Source organism: Miscanthus floridulus, unplaced genomic scaffold (assembly GCF_019320115.1).
Source record: "Miscanthus floridulus cultivar M001 unplaced genomic scaffold, ASM1932011v1 os_959_1_2, whole genome shotgun sequence".
Classification (NCBI taxonomy): domain Eukaryota; kingdom Viridiplantae; phylum Streptophyta; class Magnoliopsida; order Poales; family Poaceae; genus Miscanthus; species Miscanthus floridulus.
This window is the reverse complement of record NW_027098547.1, coordinates 1-23,534: the sequence shown is the minus strand read 5'-3', so window position 1 is coordinate 23,534 and position 23,534 is coordinate 1. Positions and strand designations below refer to the sequence as shown.

The 23,534-nt window shown below is 45.8% G+C and overlaps 4 protein-coding genes and 1 pseudogene across 6 annotated transcripts; 2 read left to right on the top strand and 3 right to left on the bottom strand.

The window, feature by feature from the left end:
* The first annotated feature begins 88 nt into the window (after positions 1–88).
* On the top strand, positions 89–15,109 carry LOC136535461 (uncharacterized; annotated as a pseudogene).
* Positions 15,110–15,852: 743 nt separating this feature from the next.
* LOC136535467 (oleosin 1-like) lies at positions 15,853–17,165 on the bottom strand. Its single transcript, XM_066527729.1, has one exon. It carries the CDS (start codon positions 16,511–16,513, stop codon positions 16,022–16,024), a length of 492 nt encoding a protein of 163 aa, XP_066383826.1. The 5' UTR covers positions 16,514–17,165; the 3' UTR covers positions 15,853–16,021.
* Positions 17,166–17,365: 200 nt separating this feature from the next.
* On the bottom strand, positions 17,366–18,653 carry LOC136535466 (pectinesterase inhibitor 12-like). Its single transcript, XM_066527728.1, has one exon. It carries the CDS (start codon positions 18,562–18,564, stop codon positions 18,040–18,042), a length of 525 nt encoding a protein of 174 aa, XP_066383825.1. The 5' UTR covers positions 18,565–18,653; the 3' UTR covers positions 17,366–18,039.
* Positions 18,654–18,673: 20 nt separating this feature from the next.
* Positions 18,674–22,638, top strand: LOC136535464 (uncharacterized). Of its 3 annotated transcripts, XM_066527726.1 has the most exons (10): positions 18,697–19,175; positions 19,276–19,403; positions 19,524–19,595; positions 19,689–19,834; positions 19,929–20,043; positions 20,116–20,196; positions 20,657–20,794; positions 20,941–21,153; positions 21,963–22,050; positions 22,214–22,638. In XM_066527726.1, exons 1-10 carry the CDS (start codon positions 18,764–18,766, stop codon positions 22,366–22,368), a joined length of 1,548 nt encoding a protein of 515 aa, XP_066383823.1. In that variant the 5' UTR covers positions 18,697–18,763; the 3' UTR covers positions 22,369–22,638. The 3 variants fall into 3 exon arrangements, with proteins under 3 accessions (XP_066383822.1, XP_066383823.1, XP_066383821.1); XM_066527725.1 differs by lacking the exon at positions 22,214–22,638 and having other exon boundaries at positions 18,674–19,175; positions 20,941–21,219; XM_066527724.1 differs by lacking the exon at positions 20,941–21,153 and having other exon boundaries at positions 18,713–19,175; positions 22,214–22,615.
* Positions 22,639–22,652: 14 nt separating this feature from the next.
* Positions 22,653–23,534, bottom strand: LOC136535465 (ribose-phosphate pyrophosphokinase 1). The gene has a single exon (XM_066527727.1). It carries the CDS (start codon positions 23,532–23,534, stop codon positions 22,791–22,793), a length of 744 nt encoding a protein of 247 aa, XP_066383824.1. The 3' UTR covers positions 22,653–22,790.

Here is a 23,534-nt window from a genome sequence, read left to right as displayed (position 1 = left end):
AAATGCCGCAGCAGGTTATGGGCCTCGCAGGCTCTTTCTACCACAAAAAGTCCCGGCCCAGAAACTCCAAAACCCTCATTTGTTGTTGGTCCTCGCCGGGCTCCGGGCATCCCAATTCCCAACTCCAAGCTTCCGCCATGGCGTCTCCTCCCGAGCGTGAGGTCGCCGCCCTCGAGAGCTGCTTTCGCTACCTCCCGGCCGATGCCGTCCCAGCTGTTGTCGATTGCGTCCTAGCCTCCTCCACCTCGTCCTCACCTTCTCAACTCTTCCACGCGCTCCTCCGTTCCTCCCCTCCCTCCCAGGTTGTTTGATTGCTGGCTTGCTGCAGCTGCTGCTGCCCTCTTTCGCTTCCACTTCAACTAACATCAGTTGATTGCTCTCTTCTTCCCAGCGGGAGCAGCAGGGTCTCCAAGCCCAGTGTGAACGTCATGCCGCCATCTGCCACGCCGCGGCGCTTCGCCATTTGCTCGCGCAATTCGGTCGCAACCCCTCACTAGTCCCTTGCGTCCACTTCCTCTTTGGGTAATCACAATGCCTAATTTCTCGCTTTGTTTCGGCTTTCAGACAGCCCTCCTAAGGTTAGGGAGGCTCTGCGCTTACTGCTGTGGAGGGTCTTCCTGCCCCTGCTCAGGGATAGCATCCAACCCAGTCATCCTGCCTACTTTCACCAGGTGCCTGCTCCTCATCTACTCCCCACTTAAATTATTTTGTCTTGTGTAGTCCCCATTTGCTTTATATGTACCCTGGGTTCGCTGTGGTGTCTCAGGTAATCGTGATGATGTGCGATGCAGTCTCTGACACTGGATCCTGGGACCTGCTAGGAGCCACAATAGTATCATTCTGCATACAGTCATCTGTTGTTGCCATGGGTTTGTCCGCTGCAGATGCCAACTCCATGCTTTACCAAAGTATAATGGAAGCAGATTTTCCTGGGGAGAGTCTCTCACGCCTACTACCGCTCTCCAATTCAAGCAGTGTGTTAGCATCATTGCTGGTGGACATGTTGGAGAGGCAAAGGACCATACCTACCTCCCAGGAAGGTGCTGCTGATCTAGATGCATTAGTTCAGAATTTGACATGGGACCTCTCCAAGTTGGTACTCAAGATGTTCACACATGCTCAAGAGTATCGGTCTTGTGCCACTCGGATCCTTCTTCAGCCTGTACTCATCTCGCTTGCACATGTTTCCTGTGTCACTGTATCGTTTGGTGCAGTCCAGCATAAGCTATCGAGGTTGCTTAAAGTCTATCTGTTTGGCAACTATGTGTGACCAGTTGTTAATTCAAATTGCCCCTACTCAAGTTATCTCTCGCCTGCAGGTTTGGTTTCCTAGAATGTATATGGAATTCCTGTATTTCTCTATTTCCTTTGGGGCCTGGTGAGCGGCTTGATGCATACAGCATACTCTCTTTGTACTTGTCAACACTGAAATCAGGACATCAAGCTGCTGTCTTGGGAGTTGACATTGTCCAGGAATTTGACCTTAGGAATGTCAGTGAATTCTGGGATGAACTGCGCATGGGACTGGTGAGCCTTTAACCCCGCACCATTTTTCTTAGTTGCATACACTCAAATTTGGAATTCATGCTAGAACATTACTGGTCAATGTTATGTTGCAGTGACATCTGTACCTTCTATACACCAGGTTGACAAGGATTCTTTAGTAAGGAAACAGGCCTTCTACGTCTTAACAATATCACTTAGCATCTTTACCTCTTCATCTGGAAATGATAGCAGCCAGCATTCCTCCAGCAGGAGCTCAGCTGCTTTGCCTGCTCAAATCAAAGCAAATGCTGGGACAACAAAAAGAGAAAGGTGGGCTAACAAAGAAGCCAAGTCCCTTGGCGCCTGAGAGATGGACCAATCAGGTGGACACTGTTCAAATGGTCAAGATCGGTGGAAGGTCTTCTTGTTACTCTATGAGATGCTCCAGGAGTATGGGACACATTTAGTTGAAGCAGCCTGGACACACCAGGTTAGTTGGTTTCCTAGTGTTTCTCTTATCAAAAGCTATCAACAATATGATATTTTTAATGATACTACTCCTGAATCTAACACTTTAGTGCTATGTAGGCAAGTAGGAATAGAACAGCGAAACAGTAATTGTTTATACAATCACTTTTGGCTTATGTTGGGTTGATTGTCCAATAACCATGTTCAGGTAGTGCAGCTGTTTGAGTCTATGCCACAGAATGACTATCTGAATCACACCTCCCGTGGAGCCTTTCATGCTCAGATGGAATCTTGGGAAGGAATTTTGTACTGGATGGCAGTTTTGTGGGAGCGTGGGTTCAGTCATGAGAATCCTCAAGGTGAGTACTGATATATAGTTATCTGTGATCCATATATATTTAGAACGCTATTCCATAATCTGCCAGCTTGAACATCTTTTGCAGTGAGATGCCTGGTTATGCAATCCTTTTTGGATATTGCATGGGAACGCTACAAGGTTTGCGCTCAGATAATTCCAAGGGGTTTTGTGCTCGGTCCTCTGATACGTGGTTTGAATGATGTGGTTCATCATAAGGATTTTGGTTAGTTTTATTCGTTTTACACTAGTTCAATAGAACATACTTGATTCTGCTCTCAAAGAAATGGAGCTATTTTGTTTTTGTTGGGTCCAATTTTACCCGAGAATCTTGCATTGCTTCATCTATATTCCCTTTGCATCAAATATGATTTAAAAGTTATGTTTCTATTTCAAACTGAACTTGGGCTTGGGGGGAGATTTGTTAGTTTATGAAATTTTTGGCAGTGATCAGTTCTTCCTGTCCAACTTATTGATTTTATCCCTGGTAGACATTTCACTTTATGTGCTTGTATTTTGAATTTAAGAAAAGAACTCAAGTAAGAAAGAGAACTCATCAAGTAACTTTGGTAAATACATCACACCTACTTTTGTTTAGTGAGTCATGTTGCTCACAGTATTGTTGCTCTAGTCTTTTACCTTGCTTTCTTATCATCCAATTCTCTTGTCACATTGTTCAATAGTGCATTCTTTTTTATAAATGCTGAGTTGTCTTCCTAAACCGCTTTTAGGGATTGGGGGTGCTTATAATTCGAAAACCATAAAAGATGTAGAGAGATTTTTCAGAACTTATACCCAGAACTTGGCGAAATGGTAACTACTGCCTTCTTATTTCTTGTTGAGTGTTTTGATACTTCTGACTGTGGAATTGAGTTTTTTTGTTCAAAAGCAATACACTTTTTGTTATCTTCTAGTGTCTTTACATCTATTGAAAAAGTTGTTTATGCATATGTTGTGTCATGAAAGGAGCTTAACTAGTGAATGTAAGACATAATCTGCTGCTGATCTCTCTCTCTTTGTTTGCTGCACAGCAGATTTTGCAATAGGTCATTCTCTGCTGTCCTAGTTGCTGTAGTAGTAAGGCAATAGGCCACCACTAGTACATTAGTTGGTAGTTAATACATCAGCCATGTCTTGGTAGTGGGCTGAGGTAGGAATTGTACTGCTAGTACTAGGAGTAGTTGGGGATGTACTCAGCTGCTCATGTGTACCTTATAGTTGGTACATGAGTTGTATATACTCTACCTCTATGCAATGAAAAAGGCAGTTCAGTTGCCACAACCAGAAGCAGAGCCTTGGCCAGCGCTGGAGCTTCTGCAGTGTGTGTGCTGTGCTCACCCCTTCTTCTACCTCTAGCCATAGTGAGTGAGTGTGTGTGCTGGTAAGCTAGTTGCTTACCTGTGTAGGGCAGCAAGGGACCAACAGTGAATCTCCTTGCATTCCTGTCTTAATGAAGATCTCCTTTCAATATTGCCTTTTCATCACTATAGCAACAGAAAATGCCTTGTATGCACTATAATGGTTTAGCCTACATGCACATGCTTGGGCTGCGAGGACTTTGTATTTGTGTCTTCAAGGGATATTTATGTTGTTTGGTGACAGACTTGCTACTTTTTAGTTTGGTTTGGTTTCAATTACTGAGCTCTTGCAGTTGCAGTGTGCTGCTGACCCACTTCTGTTGCGCATGCATGCCTTCTTTACAGTGACCGCATACATCTGGTTTGGAGTCTGGCATCTGCAGCTAAGCAATATCTGCAGCCGAGCAGGATTAATGACTCTTGCATCCTGTGTTGCTTCGTGCACACATCAGTCAGAGACAAATGATGTGCCATGTGCTATATCTGGGAAAGCAGCGACAAAATGTGATGGATGTGTGCCTACAGAAGTTAGGTTAACAGATTTGTTAGATGTCTTATGGATTCTTAGTGAGAGGAGTAAACAACACTTTAATCCAAAGTATCGTCTGAAAGGTTCTACTCTTCATCTCTTTCTCCTCAAGAAATTTTGATAAGTGACAGTTATGAATAGACAACTTGTTAACTTGAAGTCCAATGTAGTTTGTGAACAGGTTATCCAAGTTGTAACATCACTGATAAGTGCCACTGAAATTCCACGTAACCAGCTTCTGCATTTCATTGCTACAATTCCTCGAGAGTTCACTGATTATATTGGTAAGTACACAAGAGAAAAGGAACCTTTTTTAAGTATCTCCATCGATATTATCTACAGTGCTGTGTTAACGTTAGCTCTCACTGCTATTGTATGTCCTTGTAGGACCATTGAGAGTAGTAGTTCAGAAATGATTTGTTCAGAAGGAAGAATGTTCTGCTGGTAACACTTTGTTGAGTAAGCTGATTGATTTCCCTGCCACCTTCGTAAGTCAAAAACAGAATGAAGGTTCAAATGTTTTTGATGACGAGGATGTGGATGCATGGGAAGCTGAAGCAAGGAGGTGGGCTAGAACCCTTCTTCTTGTAACCTCGGAGGAGGAACATTTGAAGCGAATCTTTGGGGTTTGTTTTTCTTGTCACTTGCTTGTATATATACTTGTAAAACAATAGGATCTCTATATTGTGCTTGGATCTTGAACTTCAGCTATGCAATTCCTTTTTCTATTGCCCTTGTGTGTTTCAATTTATCTTTGGTTCAAAAAGGTAATTTTCATTGCAGTTTCTAGAGGCATATGGCTACAAGCTCTTTGAGCAATGTCCCAGTGGAGATTTCATACCCACAAAATTTTTATCATTGTTTTAAGCTTCATTGAGGAACTTGAGGTGAGGCAGAGAAAGCTCGTTTGCCAGAGTAATACAATCTTAAGAGGAGGTTCAGATCGAGTAAATGGATTAGTGCTTGATGATCTCAACAAAATGCTCGTGGAATCACTTTCGCTTGTTTTGGTAATCCTCGCTTATTTTTTTTTCAAACCATCGCTGAGGGCTCTTTGTGTGTCAGCCTTTCTATAATTGCCATCTTTAAATCTTATCTCAGGAAAATATGGTGGCCTTCAGCAAGCTGTCTTGCTCTGTTTTCTGGTTTAGAGATGTGGAGAACAAGGATTTACCCCATTCTATCAAAGGAAAGCTTGGAGGCCCAAGTCAGCGTCGTTTGGCTACCTCTATCACTTCTTCAGTATTGCAGGGTGTATGTTCTGTCCTGCTTTTTTCTTTGGCTTGCTTTGTGTAAAAGGTTCCATTTGACTTGTTTCACATAATCTTTCAGATATAGCGCATTACAACTATCTTTGATGTTTTGTCTGCTGTGCTAGTCCAACAAAGTTTTCCTTTCTACCACCCTTCAATTTGGGTTCATTCTAATGTTAGTTGCAGTAGTAGCGATTGCGAGGTGTACTCTGCAACAGAATACATCCTATATACGATGGTGTGATCTGCTGGTGTCCTGGTATTTCTCCAGTAAAATCGTGCACAGTGATCCCTTATAGTAGAGTAAATTTGACAGATCAACCAACATTTTAAGGCTAATAGTCACAAAACCACCAACTATTGTGTCCATTTCAGAGACCCACCAATACACAGGGTTATTGCCTCACTAACCCGCCATTTTTTGCTTTGTACTGTTGTATGCTAGCTTGAGCTCACATTGTCAGTCTCACCATTACATAGTCAACCAACTGTAGTGTCACCGTCACCCTTTGATATTTTAGCTCAAAACTAAAAACCTGTTTGGAGAAAACAGAAAGTCATACTTTTCTGTAGATAGTAACAGTTGTCATTTTCTTTTCCCCCTAATCACTTCTCATAATTTTCCTATTTTTGGTACTCCTTACATTGGATGAATATGAACATGAAACTTTATATGTACAGGTAGAGTTCAGTAAGAAGCATATCTAGACCACCTTTCTTTCTGGTAATTTTCTTCTTAACTTTGCCCACTGAGGGTGCACTGGGCTGTTATAAACATCCTTAAGGTCCAGCAACTGAGAGATTACCGTGTCAAATCCTGGGAGATCAGCAACAAATCCACTAAATATGTAGCTAATGAGATTCAACTGTGGCCATTAGACACAAAACTGATTCCATTCCATTGGATTATCCACAAGTTGACATTGACGATTCTTCTATTGATTTTGTACATACGGGGTGCAACCTAATTGGTGATTGTATTTGATGTATCCCTTGTAATAGGGTGGCATAGGATGTTTTTGGTTTGAGGGCAAGGTGGGATATGTTAGAGCCATCCCTACTTTGGGGGATGTGATAATCCCAGTTGCCTGTTTGGTTGCATCATTGGGATCCTGATTCTTTGTTTGTTAGGAGGGATAGGCAGGATTAGGATGATACAGTTTCTTGTTTGGATGGATGGATTGTAGGTAAGATGGATAACTGAATATGGTTACCTCTTCCCAAAGTTGGTGAGCTTTACCTTTATTATCATGACACAAAAAGTGCAAGTTTCCATACATATCCATTTTCTAAGACAATGTTATACAATATCCATATAAGCAGTATCATTGTTGCATAAAGAATCAAAATATAGAGTCACACAATCACCTTGGAAAAACAACTATAATGCTTAGACAAAAACGTAAGATAAAAAAAAAACAAGAACACTTTCATTGTGTTTTCTCCTCGAACGGCACATGCTTGATCCATGTCAACGCTTGGATGGGGTGGTGCCAGGGACCACCAAAATGGAACGAGGTAAGGTTGGTGATTCCAACGTGGTGCCTTTTTTTGGCTGCATTTGCATGGTTGTGTCCTTGCGATGGTACAAAACGTCCGAACAAAGCCGAGGCAGCAACCATAACATGCTAGTAGGCTACCGAGGAAGGTTATTGATGAATTAGTATCTGCATTGTCCAATGGATCTCTCCGGTACAAGCAGCAAGGCAGAGGTGGCCACTGACGGGATCTGCTTCTCTTGTGCTTGGATCTGGTCTGAGGCGGGAGCAAGGTACAATCCAAAAGCTGGATGGAGAAGGGAGGATTACATGGTGCCTGTGGATGGATGAGGATGCCGCCGTGCTGGTGCAAGAGAGATGGGGAGAGGTGAGCTGAGGGAAAGAAACGGTGATCGCAGTGCAGCGTGCAAGTCATGTGCTAGAGGAAGAGAGATGGGGATGAATCGGTCTGGCTGATTTTCTCGGATTGGCTCGTCCCAGATCTGAGAGCATATTCTCTTCAGAGGACCATCCCATCCACCCATGTCCTCCAACCATGCACCCTTAAAATTGGGATGATCTTGTCCCATCTCAAAATATCCCTCCAACCAAACACACCTGTTCTTACTTTACCTGTTTTGAAGTGCACCTCAACATGCAGTTGCTTTGGTTTGACAAATTCCATCTCCTAATTCACAGATTTGGTCAGTGCGATGTGTTAGTTCTGTTGCCTCATGGTGTAACCATTACTGCTCCGGTGATTCTGTTTCTTCTGCATTTTCCATGCTATGGGACTTCTATTTGAATGTTACCCATCACTCCACTATTGCCACTGAGGTATGCTGCTATTTTTAAGCAACATTTTACTAATTTACTTAATCACTCTTTTTCAATGTCTTTCTGTTAGCTTTCTTTACATAAATTCTAAAGTCAGCCTTTCTCTTTTTTTCCCTGCATAAGACTGGAGCTGAACTTCACCTGTCAGCTTATGAAGCTCTCGCCTATGTTCTGGCAGCTCTATCTACTGCTTGCAGTTCTCAGTTTCTGGATTTTGTGGAAGCAAAGCAGACAGATCAAGCCTGCGAGTTTTCATTGGACATTTTGGTCACCACTTTCCTTGACAACATCAACCATCTTCTTACAGATGGAACTCTGACACGAAGCAGAAGATCTGTTTTGATGACTTGGAAGGTTAGAATAATATATTGCCTCCTTCTGCAGTACATAAAGAAACCAATTTGGATGGCTCCTAATTGTTATTTTCCATTTTAGTGGCTTTGTATAGATTCCCTTCTATCCATTTCGGGCTGCTATAGTGACAACAAATCTCAGGTGAAGAGATTGGAACCTTTATTTTCTGATTCAACCCTCCGATGCATTTTTCTTGATGTTATCGAAAGGTGAGCTTTGTACAACTGTGTTACATTTTAGCTCTATGATTTCTTCAATTTACATTCATAATGGCATACAATCTCATTTCAGTACTCTGTTATGTCAAGGGTGTTGGTGCTCAAGGTAGCTGGCCCTCAACTACGAAGCTCGTAGCTTGTGTTGATAATGGCGTGGGGTTTCTCCCCTGTGCGCTATGGTGAAGGGGATGAGATTAAGAGAGAATAGAGAGATTAGGAATATGTTTGTTCTTGCTTGATTCAATCTCAGCTCATTACATGATATATATAGGAGTCTGGCTCCTTGATTCTTGCCCAGCCTTAACTTCTAATCCCCAACCAACTCCTAAATGCTACCTTGATTCTTGCCCAGCCTTAACTTCTAATCCCCAACTAACTCCTAAATGCTATTGATCACAGCTGCCTGGGCCTCCTCGGGCTCCTTCTGCCTGCGCATGCTCTTGGGAGAGCACCCCTGGCTGTCTCTCGTGCCCAGAGCCGGCGGCTGTATTGTTGGCCCCACATGACATGTTACCTGTTTATTTGGGGGAGCCTTGCATAACTGAAAGCTGTAACTTTCTTGTATTATTTTTTGTTAGCTTGATTAAAAATTTGTAGCTTTCCTATGTCAACTGGATACCCATTTTGTTCGTTCTAGAACATTTGAACTCAATACTATGTTATTTAGAGGGGCGACTAAAAGTGCTAATCCAAATTATTGATTTGTTTTTGTAATGCAAATTGGTCCTGTGTTGGAACACAGTTAATCTACTTATCATACCAAGTTTTTCTTGTCTGCTAATTCTTCAACTTAGATTATCCTGAGATGCACTGATTTCCTCTGTACTTAGTTGTCTTTTCTTAATCTTTGCAGCCTTGAAAACGCTGGTGAAAATTCTGTCTTATCTATCCTGAGATGTGTGAGATCTGTTTTGAGATTGTTACACTTGAATATGGGCAACAGAAAATTTACCTCTTTAGGCATCAGTTATGAGGTACTATTCGTTGGTATCTTCTCTCTTCTGTGTAACTGTTTATTCCCAAAGTATCCTCCCTTTGTTCCATATTATAAGTCACTTTAGCTTTGTCAGTCAAACTTCTCTAACTTTGACCAAGTTTATAGAAAACGCACCAAAAGTTTCAACATCCAATCTGTTTCATTAGATTCTCCAAGAAATATGTCTTGATAGCACATTTATTTGTACTTGTAGATGTTAATGTATTTTTTGAAAAACATGGTCAAAGTTAGAGAAGTTTGACTTAGGACAAAACTATAGTGATCTATAATTTGGAACGGAGGGAGTTGCTGTTTACAACCTAATACTAGATGCTAGCTTGACATTACATTATTGTTAGTTCTTTCCTTTATAAATTTGTTTGCTGGCTTCTTTAATTGCAGTTGCCATTCAGTATCTTTTTGTTGGAATATTGTTACACATGTATGGTAGGCTTGTATAGTTACCTATTATTGGTGTCTATCACCTCCTGTAATTCAGCCCATTGGCTTATATATAATGGCGCCCCTGGCTGTTGCCCAGTGTGGCCTTTGCCCCCAATCTGATCTTCCCACTCTAACATGGTATCAGCCGCATACCCGATCCTCTGCTTCCGCTGATCGCGCGCCCAGGCCGCGACTCTTCTTCCTCGCGCCGCCACCCCTCTCCGCGCGTGTTCCCCTCACGACGCGTCCACCCACCCGGCGGCCCGCCCTCATCTCTTTTGCCATGGCCGACGAGATCGTACCCGATCCCACCGCGGCTCTTGCTGCAGCCCTCGCCGCAGTCCTTCCTGCCGCCGCCCCTTCGAATCCTGCTGCCTCTCTCGCCACCATCAATATCAAAACTCACCTCCCCATCACCCTGGAACTTCACCCGCCCAATTATCGTGCCTGGCGTGAGCTTTTCACCACCCTCCTCGGCAAGTTCGGCGCTGGTCACCACATCGATGGTACGCCGGTGCCTGACCCGGTCACGCCGGTGTGGACGACGACGGATTTCTCTGTCCGATCCCTCCTCTACTCGTCCATCTCTCCGAAGCTGATGAACAAGGTGATGATGCCCGGCGCAAACGCCCGCACCATCTGGCTGGCGATCGAGGCGCAGTTCCAGAACAAGTCGTCGCGGGCCCTTGCGTTGGAAGCGGACTTCCGCAATCTCGCGCAAGGCAATCTCTCCTTCTCCGACTACAGCGAGCGCTTCAAGTCGTACGCCGACGGGCTCGCCGATCTCGGATTCCCCGTCAACGAGCCGACTCTGGTCCTCACGCTCATTCGAGGCCTAAGTCCGACTCTTCGTCACATGGGGACCCTCATCAAATCCCGGGATCCCCTGCCGACGTTTAGCACTGCGTGCTCCATGCTGGAACTTGAGGAGGCGGATCTCAAGACCCCGCAGCCTGGCGAACAAACGGCGCTGGTGATGGCGCCTCAACCGCCGGCGCCCCAGCCGCCCGCTTCCCCTTCGGCGCCCCAGCAGTTCTCTTCTGCGCCGCGGAACAACAACAAGAACAGGTACAAGAACAAAAATCGCAACAGTGCGCCATCCTCCGGCCGGTCTGGCGCGCCCGGCGGTTTCGGCGGTTTCCGTCCGTTCCTGAACCCCTACACCGGCACCTTCTAGATGTGGCCAATGCAGCCTACCCAGGGCGTGCTTGGTCCACGTCCCGGCGTTCCGCATCAGGCCATGTTCGCTGGCGCCCCTCCCGGATTCCCAACTGCCGGCGCGCCTGCAGCAGCTGCAACGACGTCCGCCACGAACACCTGGGATCCCACTGCCTTGATCAACACGCTGAACTCCATGACCCTGCAGCAACCCGACTGGTTCATGGATTCCGGCGCGTCCTCCCATCTCTCCAACGATCAGGGTATTCTCTCCTCCACTTCTCCTTCCCACACACCCACAAATATTCTTGTCGGCAACGGCTCTTCCATTCCCATCACCGCTCGTGGCAGTGTTGCTTTTCCCTCTCCTACCCGGCAATTTTCTTTATCCAACGTTTTAGTTTCTCCTCAATTAGTCACAAATCTTATTTCCGTGCGCAAGTTTACCATTGACAACCTTGTGTCTGTGGAATTTGACCCGTTTGGTTTGTCTGTGAAGGATCTCAAAACTAAGGCGCTTCTCTATCGGTGCAATAGCTCCGGCGATTTGTACCCTTTCTTCACGCCACCCACCTCCACTCGCGCAGTGTTGCTGGCTCTTGCAGAAGACATTTGGCATCGTCGCCTCGGCCATCCCAGCGCCAACGTTCTCTCTCAATTGAAGTCAGCCAACGCCATCTCTGTCGCCCCAAATAAAACAGCTGCCACTCCTTGTCATGAGTGTCAGTTAGGAAAACATTTTCGTTTGCCGTTTTCTACATCTTTAACGCGCACTCAGCGCCCTTTTGAGATTATTCATTGTGATTTGTGGACTTCTCCGGTTCCCATTGTGTCTGGCGATAAATATTATTTGGCGTGTTTAGATGATTTCACTCATTATCTCTGGACATTTCCCTTGAAACTGAAATCTGACACTTTTTCCACTATTCGCGATTTTCACACCTACGTGTTAACACATTTTCAGTGTCGTATCAGTTTCGTCCAATGTGATAATGGTCGTGAATTTGATAACCACGCTGCTCGCTCATTTTTTCTTTCCCAGGGAATTCGGTTCCGACTCTCTTGCCCGCACACTTCACCACAAAATGGAAAAGCTGAGCGTGTCATCCGCTCAATCAACAATATTCTTCGAACATTGTTGATTCAAGCCGGTCTTCCTCCCGCCTTCTGGGCCGATGCCTTACATACAGCCACCCACCTCTTTAACCTCCACCCCACAAAAGTCCTCAAAAATCTCACTCCACACCAGGCTTTGTTCGACTCCAAGCCGTCCTATTCCCACCTCCGGGCTTTTGGATGTCGCTGCTATCCCAGCCTATCGGCTACCACTCCTCACAAACTTGCGCCACGATCCACCGAGTGCATCTTTCTCGGCTACCCCTCCGATCACAAGGGCTACCGTTGTCTTGATCTCAAGTCTAACAAAATTATCACATCCCGGATGTGATTAATTAGCCTTAAAAAATGGTGTCGTGGAGTACTGACGGATTATGTAATTTATTTTTTTATTAGTATCCAAACACCCCATGCAACATCCTCCCGACACACCTCCTAAATTTTAGTCACTGGATCCAAACACCACCTTAGTCTGGTCATATCTCCTATTAAATGCTGAGAATAACTACTATTTATAGCCTATTACTCCTATTACTTGATGCTGGAATTTATCTAGTAAAGTCCTATGAACCTAGACACTAGCATGCACCTATATACACATGATTTCCAACACGTACAGTCTTATCATCCGTAAGTGTTGATGTTTCTGATGCACTTTCGTGCGCAGGCAGAGGAGCAACTTATTCCTATTTTTCATGACAAAGGGATGCGACAACAGGTGAAAGTTTCCGTCAGATACTCAGATAGTCTTTCTACTCTATCTGTTTATTTACCTGTCTCCTCTGTGCAGGCACTGTCTTCATATGTTTTTATAGCAGCAAACGTGATACTTCACTCAAGACAGTCTGTCCAGATATACCACCTGAATCAATTGCTTCCTCCGATACTGCCATTTTTAACATCCCATCATCACAGTTTACGCGGTTTTACTCAGGTAAAACCATGTAATTTGAAGTTTCAACGACCATGTAATTTGAAATTTTGTTGAAACGTAGAAACTGAAGATCCATTTTTTATGCAGCTACTTGTCCATTCAGTGCTATCGAGGTTGTGGCCTACTCTGCATCTCGAAACTTCAGAAGATGCAATCTTTGAGAGGAGGTGCTTTCAAGAATTGAAAGATTACCTGGCAGAAAATTCTGACTGTGTTAGGTAATACACATACTAGGTTTTTCTTTTATAATAGTGGTCTTGGCTGTGCTGTCCTGACATATGGAGTTTGTCTGGATTCTGAACCTTGGTCTTGTTTCTTTACACATACTAGGTAAAGCCCCATTTGTTGATCCAAACCTCCAATTGTTTGGTAAACTCCATTTGTTCCTCCAATGTCTATAATTCCTGTCTTCTGATTTCAGGCTTAGAGTTTCAATCGAAGGTTTCCTTGATGTCTTTGATCCCAATGCATCTGGGACCCCTTCTGGAATATTTAGCTCCCGCCCTGAGGTGTATAAATATTCTCTGCTTAGTATTAGGCTATTAGCACAATTTAATAGTTCCTCATGTAAGACAGAATTTAGGATGATTTAGTTGTTTATTAAGGGGCACAATGATTGAGGCTTGTATAATTCTGAGTATCTGTTGTCCGTGTAGGTGTCTGACTTTGAATGTGTTCCAGTGTCAGTGATGGAGCGTGTGATTGAGTTCCTGAACGTAAGCACTTTGAACATAGACAAAGATTTGCATCCGTGGAGCTGCAAGCTAAAACTTTGCTATTTCAGGATGTGAGGGAGGACTTGAGACAGGCTATAGCAAAGGATACAGTAACAATCAAGAATGAGGATCTCGCAGTGGGCGAGCATCGCAACTTGGAGAAGGGTGAAGAGAGTGGGTCTGAGATGGTAAAAACTGGTCAAGATGTATTGGATTTCCAGAAGAAAATAACACCCCATAGGGACTCCGAGCAAGCATTGAACTTGAACGCCAGAGGTCATTCAGGCATTGGTGATGAAAATATTTCAAGAATAATTTCAGGTATTCCATGCAAATTTGCTGGTGTCTATATTGTTGTGGGTTTATGATGACACATAGCCCTTACTCGATGATGGGCCTGTGGCCTGTTGCGGTTGCAGAGATAGAGGAAGATGACCAAGTTTTTAACCTAGCAGTAGAAGCAAGATTGCATGCTGCGGAAACAATCAAACAAAGCCGGCAAGAACTGATCGTGGTGGCATCATTGGTTGACCGCATACCAAATCTTGCAGGGCTGACGAGAACGTGTGAGGTATTTTTCCGTACTATAATTCCTCCTTACTTGGCGTATCTTGTGGGGGCTAATGCTATTAAATCTCGTGTGCTTACCTTTCAGGTCTTCAGAGCAGCTGGTCTGGTTGTCGCTGACAAGAGTGTTCTTCAGGACAAGCAGTTCCGGCTTATCAGGTTTGGTTGGCTGCTTGATTGTTTGTTGCCTTAATAACATGATGATGATAGCAGTTGATGATGGATCCTGCGCATTGCAGTGTCACCGCAGAGAAATGGTTGCCCGTGACGGAGGTCCCCGTGGACAGCGTGAAGGCGTACCTGGAGAGGAAGCGGGGCGAGGGGTACTCGGTGATCGGGCTGGAGCAGACGGCCCACAGCAGGCCTCTGGATCGGTTCGTGTTCCCGGAGCGGACGGTGCTGGTTCTGGGTCGGGAGAAGGAAGGCATCCCAGTGGACATCATCCACATCCTGGACGCGTGCGTGGAGATCCCGCAGCTGGGCGTGGTGAGGTCGCTCAACGTCCATGTCAGTGGTGCCATAGCCGTCTGGGAGTACACACGCCAACAACGCAATCAGCGTTACTCCTAGCTTGTAGCTTGTTTTTTGTTCCATTGATCATTGACTTTGACTAGTACTAGTAATATTGCTGCTCTCCAATCCAGTTTGGGTTGCGACCATTCATTTGTCATTCCCCCCTCAATCAACTCTTTTAAGTAGATCCATTTCATTTGTCACCCCCTCAATTAACTCTTTTAAGTAGAAATTCTGAGGGTCCGTTTGGATTCTTGTAATTGAATTCATTCGAATAATTATAATTTAGGCATAGATTAATTAAGCTAATATAGTTGTATATGGAATACATTTATATATTTATTGTTAGATATATAAGGGACATGTTTATATGATGTATTTCTATTGCAGAGAAGTGAATTGAAGAATGTGCTAAAGAATAGAATTATAGCATAACGATCCGTAGAATCTATTTATATCTCCCATCCTATGAATTTGAGATAAGGCTTATTTGTGAGTTTGATAAAGTTATGGAATATTAAATTTTAAGCCAAATAGCCTAATTTATCCATTATGTAGATTTTAATTCCTTCAAAATAAAAGAATCCAAACGGGCCTGAGTAGATTTCCACACACAAGACCTGCCTGGGCCCACACCTTCCCTCCCACCAAGACTGAACATACTTTGCTAAGAAAAAAAACCATACATGTCACTACGCCTGCAGCAGTTAAGGCTGTTGGTTCCATGCCCTAATTTTTTCCGTTAAGATTCAGCATACATGGCTTGGCTATATTACTGCTGCTAATCTCATCCAGCTCAGTTGACAAAACGTATTATTGTGTAAAGAAAAGGCATTCAAGCACTTGGCACTTGAGAGCGAGCCTGCCTGCTCTGTTCGCTTGGCTGATAAGCCATGACTAAAAATACTGTTGGCTGATTTATTGTGAAAGAAAGAAAAATATTGTTTGTTCGCTGAAAAAGTACGGATTATAGGTCAAAATGAACCGGGCGCAAATTTGGATCGGCATCAGGAGTAGACAGTGCAGACTTGTTTTTAGACCAAAGTGCAGACTATTTAAGTACTGTATTTATTTATTGAGGTCGACCGGAACTCGCTCTTTATTTTATTGCTACATGTAATATACAGTAGTTATACAATTATACCAACACAAAGATTACATGACGTGTGTAAATGAAAAGATATCGCATGTCGGCATGTGCGATTGATGTGAGTGACACTAAGACCTCCAGGGCTCCAGTACGGGCATGGTTTTTTTTTTTTTCAGTGCGCGCGTGCCTGCTCCAGGCGGTGCTGCGCCCAGTCCTTGACGTCGGGCGCCTTGCCGGACTGCTGATGCTGCTGCTGATCCGACGACGAGGTCGTCGTCTGCAGATAGCGGTACATCCACGCCAGCACGGCCACAGCGGCCGCGCCGAACCCTCCTGACGAGACGAAGCCTGTCGTGAGCAGCGCCACCGTGATGGCCGCCGGCACCAGCACGGGGCTCAAGATCACCAGCAACGGCGTCGCGACGATGAGCGCCAGCACTGTGCCCGTCACCGCCAGCCCCGACAGCACCAGCATGGTGAAGGCCGCCGTGACGGAGGCTAGCGCCTTGGCCACCGCCATGGCCGCTGACTGCTGCTGCTGGCCGTAGTGGCTGGCGTTGTAGTCGTCGTCGCCGTAGAGGCCCCTCATGTAGTTCTCTCCGACGGCGTCGCTTCTTCTTCCTCCACGATGGTGCGCTTCGTCCGCATGATGACCAGTGGCCATACTAGCTAGTACTTGTTTCTTTCTTTGCAAATTGCTATACAACAAAAATCAAAAGTAGTACTTCCTAGTAGCTGGCTCGCTTGGTTTGCACCGATGGACCAGCTAGATGATCCTGAACCGAGCTAGTAGGGTGCGTGCATATATAGGACAGAAGGACTGGATGGAGTGCATGAATATTGGGAGGGAGACACGCGAGGACGCCTCACCGACAAGTGGAGGGGTACGTGGCCACGTTTCTGCTCCGCGTGGAAGCCCGCATGTCTCCGCTCCTGCCGCGTGTCTTCCACGCAGGCGATCGATACTGGGCTCCGCTTCATTCGGCATCTGGCAGTGAACTCAAGGCTGATCAAGACCGTAAACAGACTAAATGCTGAATGGAGGAGAGAAGAAAGGAGAGAGAGTTGTAAGATTATAACTGGCTTAAATACAAGAACCAAGCAATTTTATGAGAGAGATAAGTGGGCCATGTATAAATAGTGAAGATGTAACTACTATACAAGTAGACTGAAAGATATGCTGCAAAGATTCTTACAGCCCGCAACTGGATTTATTATTAGCCTTCCTCTGAGGGCGTCCACAGTGACATTAGAGACGTAGCCGGATGAGTGAGAGAATAAACGCACAAATATTTTAGTCTCTTTACTACCGGCAGGTCTCTGGCCCATCTGTTCTCCTTACAGTTTATTGAGCTACATGAAATCGCTTGCCGATTTGTTCGGAGCTAGCGAGTCCTCTGTCTTTTTTTTTCATCTCCCACGTTGGATGGATGCACAGTCAGCTAGCTACATTAGCTGGTTGTCGGGAACGCCCTAACAGGCCGGTAACGTACCCAAGTGACCTGAGGGGATAGAGCATATCACTAGTATGTTTTGTTCTTGTGTATTTTATTTCGACCCTCTAAATAAAATATGATATAAGTCATTCTTGAAAACAATACAATAAAATCTAGCACGGGGAATAGCCTAAGAACTAATTATTAGTTATTGGCTACTGGGTTTTATTACAAGCTAGGCCAATTCCAATAAAGCCTTGTTCAGATCTAATCGGATTTGCATTAATTCAAATGTGTTGAGGTGAATTTAATAACATCAAAACAAGCCCTAAAAAGTTTTTATATAGCCATTAAATAAGTTAACCCGTTGGTACCGGACGGTCCCTAAGGCCTGATCCATTCTTCCATTCCGCCCTACTCCCGCGTCTCCCCGGCAGCTGCTGCCAGCCAAATGGCGCTGCCGTTCGTCGGGGTAGCAGACTACGCGGCAGGCAGCAAGATGGAGAGCTTCCTTATTACATTAGTTAGTACTGTCCCCTCCCTGAATTTGGTATGTATATATTGTACAAACCAAAGAAGAATGGCAAAGATTTATTCCTCTTGTTGATTTGAAATGACGAATTTTGCAAATTGGTCTTTGTTTTCTGTCAAGAGAGAGACAGACAGACAGAAAGCTAACGGAAACTCCCTTTATTTTTCTTACTTGAAAACCAATGAACCATATATATTCATTCATTCATCCACCATCATATCGTCACTGCTTGATGAGGTTGGTGATGGCGGTGGCTATGATGGCAATCTGCACCGAATCAGCGTTGCGCTGGGCCAACGGCTGCGGGACGGCGGCCTTGGCGTTGGCGAAGGCGGCGTCGCATTGCTTCGTGAGAGAGATGGCCTCGGCGAGCCTCTGCTTACCGGCGGCGTACGCCCGCTTGTTGATCTCGTCCTGCGCGCTGGCGAAGGCGAGGCCGACGCCGGCGTAGAGCTTGGCGCACTGGGCAAGCGCCGGCGACGGATGGCTGGCCTCCAGGGTCTTGATGTCGTCGGCTGCGAGGTCGGCGCTGTTGACACCGACGAGGGAGGCCACCTTGGCCAGGCCCCAGGTATCGGCGTCGGGGCTCTCGCGGTGGTGACCGAGCTGCGACAGGCACAGCTGCAGGTTGACGCGGCTGTCGCCGGCGGCCGCCGACTTGCAGGTGGCGTCCACCGTTGCGTCCACCACGGTGGTTGCCACTGCCAGGGCAAACGCGGCGGCGAGGGCCACGGCGCTCCTCACCATCTCCTCCTTGTTGTGTCTGGTTGTCGTGTGCCTGTTGTGGTTGTGAGTTGTGACCCCTACTTGTGAGCAGATGGAGTGGAATGGAAGGGAACATGACACGGGCACGGTGGAGAAGAAGTGTCCCAAAAAAGGAAACAAGATCACGACTTGGACGCTCGGCCGCGAGTGCTACTCTAGTTTTCCTTTTTTTTTTTTTTGAATGGGTTGGGCTGGTCTGGGCCGACAAACAGTCAAAGCGGCGGCAACGGGCCGGCCTCCTAAGTCCTTCCTTATATGGGCTGGGCTGGCCCTGACATTGAAGGAACCTCGTCCTCCCGTCCTCCCCTCTCACCTCTCCCGTAGCCAACAAGCCCGTACCGTAGGCGGGGGTAGGCCGGACCGCCAGAGACACAGCGTGAAGATGCCGTCGCGTTCGCCGCGGCGGTCGGCCCGGACCCCCCTCCCGACCGCCGCCGAGCCCCCTCCCGGCCTCTTCCCCGCCAGGGAGGACCTCGTCCGCTTGCTCGCCGTCATATCCATCGCCGCCGCAGCCGCCGCGGCCTGCAGCGTCCTCAACCGCCGCCCTGAGCCCTTCTGCGACTCCCCCCAATCGCCCGATGACTACGCCGACGGTACGGCCATCCCCTTCTACAGCTTCCTTCACTCCTCTCCATGCTCTCCTTGCTCGCTATTATAGTATAGCAAAGCAAAGCTAAGGCAAGGCATGCGCAGATTCGTGTCAACCTTGCCCTCTGAACGGGCGATGTGTGCACGGTGAGCTGGAGTGCGTCCAGGGGTTCAAGAGGCAAGGCAAAGCATGCATAGAGGATGGACTGCTCAGCCAAACAGCTAACAAGATTGTAATGCACTTTCCTTGTCTCACTCTCTCTCTCTCTCTCTCTTCCTTGTATAAGTCGCATGCGCATCTACTAACGCTGTACTGTACCCGTCGTCTTGTTCCTTCTCCTCTACAAATTAAGTCAGAGCTGCTACAGCTAAGGATCTGCAATCAGCATGCTCGTGCTTTATGTGGCCAACCTGCCGAAATCCTGGTCCGTTTTCATCTCCTGTTCCACCTCACCTCATGGCTTTCCTGTCCAGATCTCTTCTAGTATTTGCTAAGGCGGTATATATTTCAATTCCAGTTTCAGGAGCATGATGTCTCAAATGCTATTGATGAACTCTTGTCAAAGATTCCTGCTGGCCTAACTGAGGATAGAATTCAACTTGTGAAAACTAGGGTGCTGGAGAGTTCTCGGGGCTTCTTCGACACAAAATTTACTTCCAACAAGTATGCTATCTCGCAACTCTCACCTCCCCACTGACAATACATGCTAGATAGCATGATGGATGCTAATGGTAACCCTCTAAATATTTCCATTTAGAGTCAAAGTATTTAAATGCCCTGAGCTGGTCGTGGAGCTTCATATGCCTCTGGCTTGTCGAGTTCGCCAATGGATCTCTAGAAATACCATCTCTGTGGCAACCTTTTGTATCCTGGTATGCTTCTACCATTGCTATCTTGGGCACGCTGCTTGTTTATAGGCAGCACAAGTGATGATGGAACCCAAGTTTGCAGCACTGCTCTGGATACTGTGGATCATTTACAGGAGGCGGGCATTATCTAATAGAGCTGAGCAAATATATGAGCAGGTATGATGTTTTATTTTACCATCCTTTGTTTAGGTTCAATGAAATGCTAATTGTGGCTTATATTTTCGTTATGCTGATGCAATCGGGGTGCTGTCGGTATGTCAAATATGTTTAGCTATACATCTCATGCTTAAGCATCGAACTACTGAGGCAATTTGAGTGTACTTGGATCAGTGAATTACCTTTTCTATATTGTAAGCTAAAACTATTAGTATTGTTGTGTGGTTAAATTTTCTGGGCTTTGAGGTGTACTGACATTTATTTTTATGTGATTTACCAAACATTCCCACCTCCTTTGCTTCTCAAGTGTGAGGGAGGTTGAGAAGGGTGACACTTTCTGTGCATCATAGAGTTCTTCATTCAGTGTGTTGTTTGCATTATTTGGTGTTGAGTTTTTATTTTGCAATAACTCCTTCTGGACCTTCTGGTATTTGTGCCTTTGTCTGTTGTCATTCAGTAGGTATGTGAAATCCTTGAAGATAATGCCATAAATGCCAAGATTGACAACTCCAATTGTGAGCCTTGGGTGGTTACCTCTTGGCTCAGGGATCACCTGCTGGTTCCTCGAGAGAGAAAGAATGCTTTCTTGTGGAAGAAGGTATTTATTTTGCAATGTGTTTCACCAAATAATTAGTAGCTTTTCTTGGTTAGTGTCGTCTGAATTATTTTGAATAAGAGGTCAAAAGTAAGAACAAAAAAGCATGGAGTTACCGTATTTTGCAATGTATTTCACCACAATTTTAGGTACATGGCAGTCAGGGGCGGATCCAGCAATCTGGCGTGCTCTGGCGACCGCCATACCTCACTGTGAAAACACCACCTCCTCCCCTGCAGATTGCCATGCTTCATGCCATCGTCGGTGCATCAGAGCATGACGAGTCCTATTCGAGGCAAATGACAACTTATCAAGGAGATAGGCTGAAAAGCAACGATTGGAACCAGCGCCTTGAACTTCTGGCGAGTGGACTAGCTTAGCTAGGCTTACACAACTTTGCTACACATGAAAATGACAGCCCACAGATGGTGAATAATTATTACTTTATTAGTTGCCATTTTACCAATTCGCTTGGTAGGCCCCACGCTCACCAATTGACCGTGGTTGCTTCACACTGCACCAATGGCACCGTGCCACATTCACCAGTTAGTTTTGTTTGTGATTGAAAATTCCGTCATTAATGTACTAAGAACATCATTTGACATATACCTTAATAAATGGCTATACATATATTTATAAATCACATTATTGTTGTCCCATGCTTTGTTACGCAAATTAGTAATATAGAGTCCGCCATAGGTGAATTTTTATTCTGGATCCCCCACTGATGGCAGTGCTGCCTGTGAGCCAAGTAATCTCTGGAGTATTGCCATACTTAAGATAATAAATTATGCTATCAAATGTAATTACTTGTGACATTTACTAAAACAGTGCTTATACTTTCATATGCAGAGATAATTCATGAATCCTCGTATCTTGGATAGTAGTATGAAGTTATAGTTTGAGTCTTATGCTTATGAATATTATAGTAGTTTAAAACCAATGACTGCTCTTTGCTGCCACTTTATTCAGCATACCCAATTTATCTGTCCATGCCAGTGAAGAATGCTGTTTGGGACACACTTCTAGCATGCACATATTTGTTATTTGTTGTCATATTTATAAAGAATAATATACGTACATTAATGAGCCTCCAAACTACATCAGAAGGTATCATCTATAGGAAACAAAAATTGATGTGTTCTTTTTTCTCATTTCTGTTTTGATATAGGTCGAAGAACTGATACTAGAAGATTCTCGAATAGATCAATATCCAAAGGTGATTAAGGGGGAGTCAAAGGTTGTTTACGAGTGGCAAGGTACCAATGCAGTTCCGGCTGTTTTTTCTTGGATTCAAAAAAAGTGTTGGCCGTACAACCTGGTGCTGTCTTTTTGGGTGAATCTGTGAACGTAAGGGCAAGATACCTGTTCCATGGTTTGATTTCTCACTATATATATATTTTTTTGTCTCTGCTTTTGCAGCAAGTGGCTCACTTAGTGCAAAGATTAAAAAGGTGCAAGGTGCAAGGGTCAAGTCAAGGACTGGTGGAGGTGCGATAAAATTTGCGGAAGAAATGGGTGCTTGCTTGGGTGAGGTGAGGGAGCAGGGCTCATGTGATTTAACACACGTGCAGTGATTAGGTTATCTATCTATATGCCTCTGGTCTCTTGAGTGAGATAGAAGTGTTTCTCAAACTAGTCTATGCGAAGGCAGGAGGTACTGATATTGTATATATGATAGGAGTAACAGGTACCGCGGATCGCCGTCAGTGTGTGCTAGCCTGCTGTTAGGAATCCGATGTTTGTCTTTTGGCAAATTGTGCTGTTGCAACTAGAACGGACAAATAGTCCTAGTCATGAGATTGATATGTCATTTAACTTGGGATTCGAATTGAAGATACCCATCATTTTGTATGCCGGAGCTTCATTCGTTGAAACATATATATGGATGTGAATCATATATATAATACTCCTATATATACTGGAGCTTCAAAATGGGAGGACAACGTATCTTATCTGGGGCAGTGTCAACTGATGAGCATGCATGCATGATATGAGGTCACTTGAAGATGCTGCTGAGGGAGCAATCGTCGTGAACACGCCAGATGGTCTCGCCGAGGAGGTTGGCGACGGAGAGGACGGTGAGCTGCGGGAAGCTGTGCAGGTGCTGCACCGGCACGGTGTTGGTGATGATCACCTCCTGGAAGAGGCCGCTGGAGAGCCTCTGCAGCGCGGGTGGGCTGAAGACCGCGTGGGTGCTGCAGGCGTACACAGCTCGCGCTCCCTCCTTGTGCAGCAGCTCGGCGCCCTTGGAGATGGTCCCGGCCGTGTCGATCATGTCGTCCACCATGACGGCAACCTTTCCCCTGACATCACCGATGAGGTTCACCACCTCGGCCTGGTTGTGTCCCGGCCGCCTCTTGTCGACGATGGCCAGCGGCGCGTCGGAGAGCTTCTTGGCGAAGGCGCGCGCCCTGGCCACCCCTCCCACGTCCGGCGACACCACCACGACGTCGTTGGGGCAGATGGTCTTGCTGGCCAGGTAGTCGAGGATGACGGGCTGGCCGTAGACGTGGTCCACGGGGATGTCGAAGTAGCCGATGGACTGGCCCGAGTGGAGGTCGCAGGCCAGCACGCGGTGGGCGCCGGCCTCCGTGATGAGGTTGGCCACCAGCTTGGCGGCGATGGACTCGCGGCCCTGCATCTTCCTGTCGGCCCTGGCGTAGCCGAAGTAGGGGATGACGGCGGTGATGTTCTTGGCGGAGGCCCTCCGGCAGGCGTCGATCATGATGAGGAGCTCCAT